The sequence below is a fragment of the Octopus sinensis genome, linkage group LG24 (genome assembly GCF_006345805.1).
Source record: "Octopus sinensis linkage group LG24, ASM634580v1, whole genome shotgun sequence".
Classification (NCBI taxonomy): domain Eukaryota; kingdom Metazoa; phylum Mollusca; class Cephalopoda; order Octopoda; family Octopodidae; genus Octopus; species Octopus sinensis.
In genome coordinates, this window is record NC_043020.1 from 16,812,650 (window position 1) to 16,825,778 (window position 13,129).

Below are 13,129 nucleotides of genomic sequence, written 5' to 3' on the forward strand. Positions count from 1 at the left end.
TGTTATCATTCTACACGGACAGGTTACAAAAAGGGCCTGTCTGATGCGAGGCTGGCAGACCATTGGTCCACGTCAGTGCTGCTGGTTATGTCCAACCGACAGGTTGCCAGCCATTGCTTTAAAACCATCCAATGAACCTCATGAAAACAATCATACTTCTCTAGATTTAGACTCATCATATGGTATGGTAAGACCAAAGTGCACCTTATGAAAAATAAAACCCCCACCATATCAGAATCCTCCTCCGAATAATATCTTTTACATCCCTTCCTTATTTAAGTAACCCGGTATCACTTGGAGTAGATGTCTTTCCCTGTAGTTTCAACCATTAGGAATGGTTATAAAATTATTCTAATCTAAATCTCAATGTTATTTCATCCCAGAAATTTGCAATTAGAACCATTATAGTAGAAAATGATCTAGCAATTTAGTAGCTATTTTATAATAGTTTCTAATGGTGTTTAATCCAGCTGTGATAGTAGTTGTAGTAATAGTAGTAGTAGTAGTAGCAGCACAATAGATATAGCTAATATGTATATATGTATACACACAAACACACACACATGTTGTAAGTACATAGTTTTCCCACTTGTCATCTTAAAAAGAATGCTGAGGACTGTGGACTTCACCCAACCATCTCTGAAACAGACCAACTTCCAAGTAGGTTTCTATACAATTAATCATTTCCCTGTAGTAAACTGGCTTAAAAGACAGGTTAAAGGAATACAATATTCAACTGTTCCTTGTATTCATGGATTGCAAGAAAGCTTTTAATAGCATCAGATTCTAGCTAAGCATATAACCCAAGCACTTGAAAATCAGAGTGTAGATCAAATGTATATATATGTGTGTGTATGTATATATATATTTATATATATATATATATGCACATAGGCTTGAAAAGGCTGTGGCCATACTGGAGTACCACCAGTGCAATCCCCTTTCCAATGGCCATTCTTATGCAACTGACCTTCAGTGAAGAAGGAAGTTCAACACTGCTGCCCTCTTTTGAGTTTCTTGCTGAGATATAAGTTCATCTGGGACCTTGGATAGCGGAAGGTCAAGTTGTTTCTTGACAACATCTAGCCTACTCCATGAAGATCCCTCAAATATTTTTGCATGTATATATATATATATATATATATATATATATATATGGAACTATGTGCATATATATATATATATATATATATATATATAATATATATATATATATGTATGTATATATATATATATATATATATATGTATGTATATATATGTATATATATATGTATGTATATATATATATATATATATATATATGTATGTATATATATATGTATGTATATATATATATATATGTATGTATATATATATATATATGTATGTATATATATATATATGTATGTATATATGTATGTATATATATATATATTATGCACATAGTTCCATATATATATATATATATATATATATATATATATATATATATATATATACATGCAAAAATATTTGAGGGATCTTCATGGAGTAGGGTAGATGTTGTCAAGAAACAACTTGACCTTCCGCTATCCAAGGTCCCAGATGAACTTATATCTCAGCAAGAAACTCAAAAGAGGGCAGCAGTGTTGAACTTCCTTCTTCACTGAAGGTCAGTTGCATAAGAATGGCCATTGGAAAGGGGATTGCACTGGTGGTACTCATGGGCCCAGTTTCCTGATTTCTATGGCGTATGTGTTCTCCCCAGCTGGACGGGATGCCAGTCCATCGCAGCGTTACTCAAGAAACAGGAAGAAAAAGTGAGCGAAAGTTGGAGTGAAAGAGTACAACAGGGGTCGCTACCACCTCCTACCAGAGCCTTGTGGAGCTTTTAGGTGTTTTCACTCAATAAACACACACAACACCCGGTCTGAGAATCAAAACCACGATCCTCCGACCGCGAGACCGCTGCCCTAACCACTGGACCATTGCACCTCCACATGTTAAATCTTTATGGCAGTTAATTACTAAAGACAGTCTGAACCTTGGCTGATCACACAAATGTCCATCTCCTTCTTTTACTAACAAAGATCTTTTCTTTGAAAAATGTGTTTAAATTTTTTTTTAAATTGTAAATATTTTACTTGTGAGAGCAAAAACAATGATCCCTCTCAATCACTGGTTTTCAACTGAAGTTCATATAAGATGTTATTGTTTACTTCTACAATACACAAAATATTTTAACAATATTGTTTATAGGTGCAGGCATGGCTGTGTGGTAAGAAGCTTGCTTCTCAACCACATGGTTCCATATTCTGTCCCTTAGGCAAGTGTCTTCTACTGTAGCCTTGGGCTGACCAGAGCCTTGGGAGTGGATTTGATAGATGGAAACTGAAACAAGCCCATCATATATATATATATATATATGTGTGTGTTTCTGTCTCTATCTCCCACTACCACTTAACAACTAGTTTTGTTACATTCCCATAACTTGGTGAGAAACTGATAGAATAAGTACCATAAATCTTCGAGTATAGTCCGCCCTTGAGTATAATACACAGGGGATTTTTAGGGGGCTGTACCTCTGAAAAACCTAAACCTTGTGTATAATACGTACCTCTTCTCTAACTTGAGTCAAGGAGCTCTTTATAACGTCCTTGGTTTGTAAAAATTTATACGGTAACATCCTTTATTATTATTGTATATATAACATAATGCAAATGTGTAGCTTTTTTGTGCATTTTATTTGCAGAAAATAAAGAAATAACAGTAATAACGTTTAATAAATGTTGCTTACTGCAAATTATAGATGATCCTTTTATGACTTCATTGCTTTCAGGCTTAGCTTAAGGTATTTTCTCGCCCAACATCACAAAATGCGTCTGAATAAACATAGCCAGACAGCAAATAGAGACTTGGACATTGCTTAGAAAATAATTTTCACTTTTAACTTTGTATATAGTACGCACTAGGAATTTTGACCTTTAAATTTTGGGGGGAAAATGCGGATTATACTCGAGGATTTACGGCAATGAGGTCAATTCATTTGACTAAAAATTCTTCAGAGAAACAAGTAGAAAGATGAAAATTTACAATTCCTTATGATATTTAATTTTACAAATATAATAGGATTTTTTTTTTAAATATTGAATGTTAATTAGGGTCCAGTAGAATAAAATAGGAATCAAAGGGGTCTATAGGAATATAAATGGTTGAGAATCTCTGCTCTAAATACTCAACCCCTCCTCTTGGTACCACCACCTCCCCATTACATTAACTGCCCCTTTGTGAGCTCTCATTTCAAACAAGGGAACATTACTACTCAGGTTAAGAACCACTGTTTTAGAGGAGACATCTGCTATGTATTTAAGCTGGAGATTCAAATATTCATTATATCCCTAAATTATCCATCTGCATCAAAATCATGGTCAATTTTGTGGGCAGATGGTGACTGGATCTTTATCTGTTCTTTTTTTTTTGTTTTAATTTTCCCAGCTCTTTCGTTCATCTTGATTTTTTTGGGTTTTTTAGGGGAGGTGGGGGTGACATTTTACTGCCTCTTCTAACATGGAAGCATTTCTGACTGGTTATTTCTTATTGTAGTTTTTATTAAAAAATACAATTATATATTTCCAACATTTTAAACTAACTTGAAGTGAAAATAATTTGTTTTAATTATTTTTTTTTTCCTTTTATTTATTCCTTTCACACAACATCAACTTGCATCAGATTTAGTGAGATTTTAAAGAATATCTTATAATTCTACTTCAACCACCCAACACAAACTGATATTGATTTTTTTTTTCATGTTTTCTTGAAAATGACTTGTTTTTTCTTACATTCCCGTTGCTTAATAATATATTGATTCCTTTTAAAACTTTATTCTTCACCTGAATGTCTTGTAATGGTTATGTGAAATGATAATTTTAAATTTAACTTCTTTTTTTTTTAAAACTTTTATCTTCACTCCATAAGTATTAAATCTGTTTACTACCAAAAATATGTAATATCTGAGTGCATGGAATATTTTCTTTTGATTTTGTCTTGGCTTTATTTTTTAAAAATTTTACATTACTAATATATTTATCAAGAAGTTACGTTATCATTTTGCAACACTTTCATAGTGATTGCTATTTGTATTTCTGAGTTGATGTTGCTACTAGCCTATAAAGAAATATCTAACAATCCAGTTGAAACAGAATTACTTTCTTATTGTTGGATATTTTGTTTAAACCTCTTTTTTAATTTTTTCTTTTTTTTCTGGATTCTGTACCATATTTTTAGCAACAAAAAAGTTTTTGTAACATGAAAGCATTTTCTTAAAAAAATAAAAAGTAATATATAAAATTTTGGAAGTCTTCATAAGACAACTGTCTGAAAAAAAAAAATAAAACTTACTATACTTAAAAGCAATTTTGTTGATAACAATAATATGTTATAGTCTAAAGAAATATATTAATACCAGCAATGGAAAGTATTGTATTTTTACTAACAATGCCCATTCAGCCATCTGCCCACCTTACATTAACACTTGATATTTTTTATTTTTTTATTAAAAAATAATAATTGTTAATATATTGATGTTATCCAAGATGAAACTGTGTTTTCATAGTAATACTTACAAATAATATAATGCTGCTTTTAGCATTCAATGCATTCCTTGTAGTGACACTGTTATCTATTTGTCACTTGGAAATCTGAGTCAAGAAAATGGCTAATCTTCTCTAATTAGATAATTAACTGGTGCAGCTCTTCAGCTTATCATCTCCTGTCAAAAATATCTAACCCATGCCAGCATGGAAAAATGGATGTTAAATGATGATGATGGCAAACTACTTTTATGTCTCATCCATGACAACTTTATCCCAACTATCCAACCGTCAGTACTAGCAATATATAATCATAATATAGCAATATATAAGCATTTATTGAGATGTAGGCCTCAGTCTGCTTAGCTGACAAATGCCACTCCCTGTCCAAACAAATTTCAAAATTTTCATGCTAATCTGGAGAAATAAATATATCTGTTAACAAAAAAGGAAAGGAAAGAAAATGTAACCTTTTAAAGTTAGAGGTCTATTTCTTTAATTAATTTTATTTGTTGAAGTTAATTGCTATTATAATTTGAGTATTTTAGTATATATTGTGATTTCAGATAATCACAGTTTCATACAAATTTAACTTCAAATTTTGTCAGAGGTATACAGAATCTTACTTAATCAACTTTTGAAAAGTAGGATCAAAATTTAAATAGCTAAAATGTAATTCAGTAATAAATGAAATTCTATTTCTTTACACTTCCCTATACAATCTCATTTCTATAATTAAATACAATTTGTTAGGGTTGAAGAGGATGATGAAATCTGTTTTGATTTTTGTTAAACAGTATTTTGTTCTTCCCATAAACAAAAAGTAAATACTGTAGAGAGCATTTTAGATGTTATTGCTTTTGGGGTAGTTGTAACAGCAGTTAAAGTGTGGTTAGCTGCTTGCTGTGCTACTGACTTCTGTCTATCATCCTCTGACTGTTCATTGCTTTTGTGTTATCAGCTGCTGTCCACTACATTGAGTTGGCAAGAATATTTTAGTCTTTGATTCACCACTGCATCTGACTCCACATCAGATTAGTGCTTGAGTACAATCATCATCATCATCATCGTCGTTTAACGTCCGTTTTCCATGCTAGCATGGGTTGGACGGTTCAACTGGGGTCTGGGAGGATGAAGGCTGCGCCAGGCCCAGTCTGATCTGGCAGTGTTTCTACAGCTGGATGCCCTTCCTAACACCAACCACTCTGTGAGTGTAGTGGGTGCTTTTTACGTGCCAGATGAGGCTGGCAAACGGCCACAATCAGATGGTGCTTTTTATGTGCCATCGGCACGGGGCCAGACGAGGCTGGCAACGGCCACAATCGGATGGTGCATTTTATGTGCCACCGGCACGGAGGCCAGTCGGGGCGGCGCTGGCAACGGCCACGTTCGGATGGTTCTCTTAATGTTATTAACCCATACTAAGCCTTCTATGCAATCCCGTGTAAATACCTTCCCCCATGAGAAACCATATCCTACCCTCATGTTTCTCTTATTAACCTCATCCACTATTCTCTAGACTTGGAGAGATGGAGAAAAGCTATAGAACTGTTCTTCCAGCCTAAACTAATAAATAAGCAAAATAAAATATGGACTTTCTTACCTTTGCTCAGACGTCATAATGTTATGTGAAGGAAGTCTGAAGAATTTCAATGGTGCATGGCATTACAAACAACTACATTCTTACTCTTACCTCTATCCTTCCAGTAATTCCTCTGCCAACAAAATAGCAATGCATTGTATTTATTTTTTTTTTTATAATAATTTTCAACTTCAAAACTCTAAATTTATGAGGAAAACACTAAGAAAATAGCAATAAGTTCTCGTTCTTGTTAATACAAATATCCTATAATTTCTAAATTAACTAATTTCTCCCGACGTTGCTACATCCCATGAAAAGTGAAGTGCATTACAAAAGCTTTTTAAATTCGTCTATTTTTATATCCAATCTCATTACAGTCACAAAAAATTTGGCAGCAGTTTCTGTGTTTGTGGTTTTGGTTCTGTTCTTTTAACATGTTTTTGCATCAAGTAAAATTTAGTTTTTTTTTTTCAAATGATTATTTTCAGTGTTTCTAGAAATATCTGTTTACATTGAAAGTTTTTGTTAAACGTGATGTTGGTTTTTGAAACAATTGTATTAATGACTTCATCAATCTTCCAGGAATACAGCACAGCATTAAAGGTAAAACCCTCCCAGCGGCGATGGAACCCAGGTTTCCAGCCTGACATAGTGTGTCTTTTGGCATGGATTGACAATGAGCATCCAGGGAATGTGACTAGTATATGTGTTAATTCTTCCTATGGCCTGTGAGTTCATTTTTCCCGTCTTTGACTATGTAGAATAGTATAAATGTGAACTTCAGTCAGCTTCCAAATAGAACTTATTTCTTTTTTGCTTTCCATTTGACTTTGAAATACAACCTCTTTAAAAACTAAGAAACAATTCTCTTTGAAGTTAGAAAGTATTTTAAAACAGATTTTAGAATATTATTTTAATTTTCATGTAGTTGTTTTTGATTTATTTTTAGTATAAACAAGTCTGGACATAAATTTTATCTGATTTCAAGATTAACTTCCAATAACTTTTTTTTTTAATTAATTTCATTTGATTGATAAATATGTTTAATTTTGTCACTTTATGGTGATGGCTTAATCATCACATGGTGGCAGTTAAGCTGCAGAAATGGTGAGACGCTTTTAGAAAGATAATTGACTAAATTTTGTAATAACTACAACAATGTTATGAATTAAAATTTCTCTGTGCAATGACTGATCTCAATTTGGAAGAGAAATATAAGTATAGGAGATACTACTAAAACAAGAGCTGAAAAAAAAAAAGAGATAAGCAATGAGTTGTGTATTACCCAAGAGTTAATTTTGACATTTATTTTTCAGTGTTTCATCAAATAAACTAGTAAAGATATACCCTTCATGGACAAAGGTTATATTCTTCAGAAATAAAAACTCTTTCTAATAAATGCTGTTCAAAATTACTTTCTCTTTATTTTATAACTTATCAGAATTAATATCAATTCAGTCCTCACTTCCAAGACAGATTAACCAAAGCTAGAATGCGATAACCATATCATGAACACTGGTCAAACAACAGAGTTTGACTACCCATAGCTGACTACCTTGATCTGTGGATCACTTTTGAGCATTTGATTAGTTACTTTAGTGGAGCAGTCCAGGGTTAACAAGTTAATCAGAATTGAACAATTACAATTGGTCTTGGAATGCTTCTTTCTATAATGTTTAACCCTTTTGTTACTAACCCGGCTGAAACCGGCTCTGGCTCTGAGTACGAATGTCTTGTTTTCATAAGTTCTGAATTAAAATCTTCCACCAAACCTTGGTCACAATTTATGTTCCTAACACTAGCTTCATGATAACTAAGTTATTATTTTACTAAATCCTTTGTTATATTTAAAATAATTGAAAGAAACGCAGCATCTCAAGATAAATACAGTAACAAAAGGGTTAAAGAATTGGTATTTGAATGTTGATTGTTATTATAGGATTAGATATTCTTGTTTAGTTATTCAGCCTTTCTTTGAATGAAACTTACCATTTTTATTCTTACATTTTTAAACATATACATATATACAAACATACTTTTTTATTTATTTATTTATTTCAGAATGGCTTTTGGCAATGAATCTGGTCTAGCTGTAGTGGACATAATCCAGAAAATTTGTTTGCTTAATATTGGGACACCTGATTTGTATGGTGAATATTCTTACTTGTATATTATTGCATTACCTAAGACACCCATCCTACAGTTCTTCCAAATACTGCCTACTTTCAAATAAAGTCCTTATTAAATGAACAAAGCCACATTAAATTTTGATTAGAATTAATCAAGTAATTTGAAATTGCATTGACTCAATTAGATCTACATGACAGGTGCACGTGCCTGTGGAGTACATGCATGTGCACGTTAATTCCATGAGCAGGCTGATGCATCGATTGGATCAACTGGAACCCTCATCATCATAGCCAATGCAGAGTGCCAGTTTGTATTTCAGCACAAAAGGATTTAATCTGAGATAACATATTGAAGATACCCAATGCAAATCATCAAGGTGCCCATGGACTCAATGAATCACTGTGAATTGAACTGATGACCTTAGAACCATGAGCTGAATACGCTAACCACTAAGCCATGCGCCTTCACTGTGCTGATTGCTAAATAAATCAATTCGCTGCTGTCATATAAATTCATGTTATAAATGTTTGGCACTTATTCTGTTGATTTCCTATTTCACTGACAGCCTCTAGTTTGTGCCTTTCAGCAAGACATTTTACTCTATCTGCTTCTTGCAGTCTATGCAGGCGATTACTGTGAGATTTAGAGCACTGTTCATTGTCCTCATAGGTAATACTTATCCCCACGTAAACCTAGATGTTCTGTTAGAACAAAGTATACTGCAGTAGACACCATGAGAGAAACTCTCATACTGGCTTTTGGTGCAAAATGCACTCTTGTTTCCATCACTCCAAAAGCCAGTACGAGAGTTTCTCTCATGGTATCCACCACAGTATAGTTTGTTCTAACAGAACATTCAGGTTTAAGTGGGGATAAATATTACCTTTCAGTATTAATATTGCCTCTATTGCTAATATATATTTTTTAACAAGCTCACTGGTTAATCGCAACATCAGTGCCTGTTCTGGCACTGTTTTGCTATATATCACTAGTTGGGAGATGAGTTGCTGCTATCTCTAGCAGTTGAGTGTTCATCATTGACAAGACTAAGGAATGTCAAAATTATGTGAGCTGATGGGCTCAGTGTTGGAGATGGTGGAGATTTTTTTCTCTACTAGTGATATCAACAAGGGTGCATTTTACACCAAAAGCCAATATGAGAGTTTCTCTCATGACATCTACCACAGTATAATTTGTTCCAACAATACATTCATGTTTAAGTGGAGATAAATATTACTTTGCAATATTAATACTGCCTCTGTTACTAATATACATTGTCCTCGTAATATTTACAGAAACTAAAGATAACTTCTGGCTTAATCGGCTGTCATAGAATAAAAGATTTGAATTCTCCATGTTGATTTATTTTTGGCCAGATCATATATCTATTTTGAATACATTATAATCTGTCATTGTATTATTTCAACTTTAAATCTACTTCATCATGTTTATATTTATTTCACTATCTTTCTGGGTCCGTTTTGCATTTATTTTTACATCTATTCACTTGTTGTCATCACATATATTCCTGTCATTCTTAGATCCTCTTTCTTTTATAAATTTTTATTATCTGATCCTAACATAGAGCAATGGATTAGCTTAATTATTAGTCTCAAAGAGAATACTATGTAGTACTTAGTTACAGCACTTTCTGTGTTGTATTCTGGTTTCAAATCCTGCCATGATCATCTTTACAGGGTCAATGAAATAAAGTAATAGTCATGTACTGGGGTTGGTATAATATTAACTGTTCCCTTTCCCCAAAATTTCTAGCCTTGTGCCTCAGAAACAATTACTTGGACACCACCAGCCAGTCATTGGACACCTTTAATTGAAGAGTTCATTTGGGTAAACTTCCAGACCAAATTCTTCGTTTCCTCCCTTCCGTGTTTCCTGCAGATATTGACATGCAGATGTCATTGGTGCTACCTCTTTCTCTCCTCAATTTATAAGAAAAATATTGTGAATTTTTAGAAGTCAGTTTTTTGGGTTTTTTCTTTAATTGAATCAAATGAACCCATTGTACCTACACAAGGTATAGTTTCAGGCCCCAAGAACAGCCTTCAATTTGGGGTAGGGTTCAACTCAATACTTACATGCTATTTATAATTTTATGTGCTTCAAGATCCATTGTTCTAGCCATCCATCCCTGTATCTTCTCCACCCACTATTCCTGAGATGATCATTGGGGTAGAGTCCTTAGGCACCTCCTCCATAGGGTCCTATCAGAAGCAGCCATCAATAGACACTTTCCAGCTGGAATTCTAAGCATCACCAACTGAGACTGTGGATATTATCCAACCATCTCCTTCTAGATTTATCCATGGGTCTCCAAAATAGAAATATATATTTTAAAACACAAAATTCAATGTCGGGGCTGTATTTATTTATTCTTTACAATTGTTTTCAGGATCTATGGATCCATACCAGCGAGCACCTCGTTCTCCCCGTGGAAAAAGACCACAACCTCTTGATGCTAATAATACTGGACAAATATTTACTGATGAATGCAAATCTCCAACCAGTGACCAAGTAAATATTTAATTCATTTTTTTTTCTTATTTTTTTTTTCCATTTTTTTTTTATATTACTTTCTTATATCTACTTCAAACCTCACTGCAAGCCAAAAACATTTTAACTAATTAATTAATTTTCTTCTCTATCAAAAATTAGCATTAATTATTCCTTTCATCAGTTTCAATAACTTTAACCTAAAATATTCAAGGCTAATCTATAAATTTCTGAGGCAAATTTATTAATTTCCATAGGAAAGTCTATAAATTTTGCAGCAATGTCTGAATATCCAAGGCAAATCAATAAATCTCTGAGGTGAACCTATGAATTTATGAGGTAAATCTATGGATATTAGAGGCAAATCCATAAACACCTGAAGCTAGTCTATAAATAATTGATGTTTTTTACTTAAAACAAAACAATCAAAAACATGAGGAAAAAATCTTATCTACTTTATATAATACTAGCAGTATCGCCCAGCGTTGCTCGGGTTTGTAAGGGAAATAACTATATAAGCATTTTTAGAGAGTTACTTCCCTTATAAATTCGGGCTTTCTTAGCCATTTTTGTTTTGGTGTCTTCAAGCCATGAAGTCGTTGTTCTAAAAGAACGCTGGTTTCCTTCACAACGCATTACGACGTTGATTTCTTTACACTCCCTTCCCCACAGCTTCACGAGGGAGGGAAGGGGGAGAAGCAAACAGGTGCAGCTGTGAGTGTGGACGCCAACTCCGCCGCCATCGACACACGATGCATTTTATGCATTAAAATGGAATAAAAAATGATGTTAAATTATTTTTAAAATCGTAGACTCATCGTTGACGCGCGCTAATAGTCAGACGGGCTCGATATGAATCACGACTATAAGATACCCGAATTTGGTTAAACTGCACCGCAAAATGTGGGAGGAGTTAGGAATCTAAATCGAAGGGGACAGACACTCACACAACTAGAGTTTTATATATATAGATTAGATAACATGTTAATTTTAAATAAATCTGTATCAGGTAACTACACTGAAATTCTAAAAACTCACCTGGTATGGATATGTATTCCAATATAACTACCTGTTCAAAAACATTCTTGAGGGTGTACTTGAATGATGGTGAAAAAAGAAACAAACAGAATTTTGGTCTGACAGCACTGTAAACCACTGCACATGACTGAAGACAGGAACCAGTAGTGATTTCCACTTGCCAAAACAGTTTGGAGTAGCACCACAACAATTGTCTATGCCAGTCATGAGATACCAATGATGCTAGTCAAACATTGGTATATCCTATTTGCCACTATTTACCATATCTCAGCAATTATCCCTGATACTCTAGCTGCCTTTTCTAACATCATATCCTTATTGGCCATTTCAATATATGTGTCAACTTCAACAGTTGGCTCCTCTCTTGAGTGTACACCCTCTCTCATGTAGTCTCCTCATTTGGCAATTTCTCATACTCGCATTTCTATGCCTGTGTCTTCTCTGCATCAGTGAGGGTTTGGGTGTGCCACCAGCAATCTATATATACTTTTCTCAGTCATGTTTCTGATTCACACTGACACATTGCTTTGCCATCTGAAATTACTCTAACTCACATTATAAAACACCGCCAGCAAACATCTTTCTTTTCTCCATACTAAATATATGACGCATCTATATTCTAGATACCTGGTAGTGTCCCTTGCTTTCCAGACCTGTCTCTTAGATTTTAATCGTTCTATCTACTGTACCCTATTCCACCATCGTGTCATCTTCCACCTAGCTGGTACTTGTTCCATTCACACATCTGATCTATGTCCGACAGTAGATTATCTTGTAGAAACTCCCAGTTGCCTTCTATGTTATACATCACTTTTTCTTATTTCCTCTTACCTCTTTCACCTGGTAGTTCTCTGAACTTATGTGTAAGCAAGGGATCTTTCATCTTCTGTATCTTCCTTCTCTAGATTGTTTTGTATCTTTGAAACCATTTCGCTTCTATTTTGATGTCACAGGTTGGTTTTGCAATACATTCTTCACTGAGGAAAAGTATTCACAACCATCTATATATCCTGTTTCATGGTGAGCGCAAATACTATTCTGTTCACTTAATTAATAGTTGATCCAATAGCAGAAATCAGTATGGTAAATGGTTTGTGCCATTGAGCTCCAGACTTGATTCCATTTCATTCCTTGTATCATGTACCATAGCTTTTGCATACATCAAAGTAATTGTCACAATGTTGTCTAACATGTCTATAAAAGACACCAGCCATTATAAGTAGATCACTATCATCCGTTGCCAAGGCTGTCGCCCAAGGGTCCTCATAAAAACGACCCCTTACACATCCGTCAGTTTTGATCGCAGTGAATATGCAGAA

At 33.9% G+C, this 13,129-nt stretch overlaps 1 protein-coding gene across 1 annotated transcript in view; it reads left to right on the forward strand.

Moving 5' to 3' along the window:
* Positions 1 to 13,129, forward strand: part of LOC115224093 (syntaxin-binding protein 5) — a 370,435-nt gene that overhangs the window by 280,809 nt on the left and 76,497 nt on the right. The window contains exons 17-20 of the mRNA XM_036513088.1: positions 23 to 187; positions 6,714 to 6,859; positions 8,193 to 8,281; positions 10,672 to 10,793. Of these exons, the coding sequence (XP_036368981.1) occupies positions 23 to 187; positions 6,714 to 6,859; positions 8,193 to 8,281; positions 10,672 to 10,793 (522 nt within the window). The remainder of the gene's footprint in view (positions 1 to 22; positions 188 to 6,713; positions 6,860 to 8,192; positions 8,282 to 10,671; positions 10,794 to 13,129) is intronic.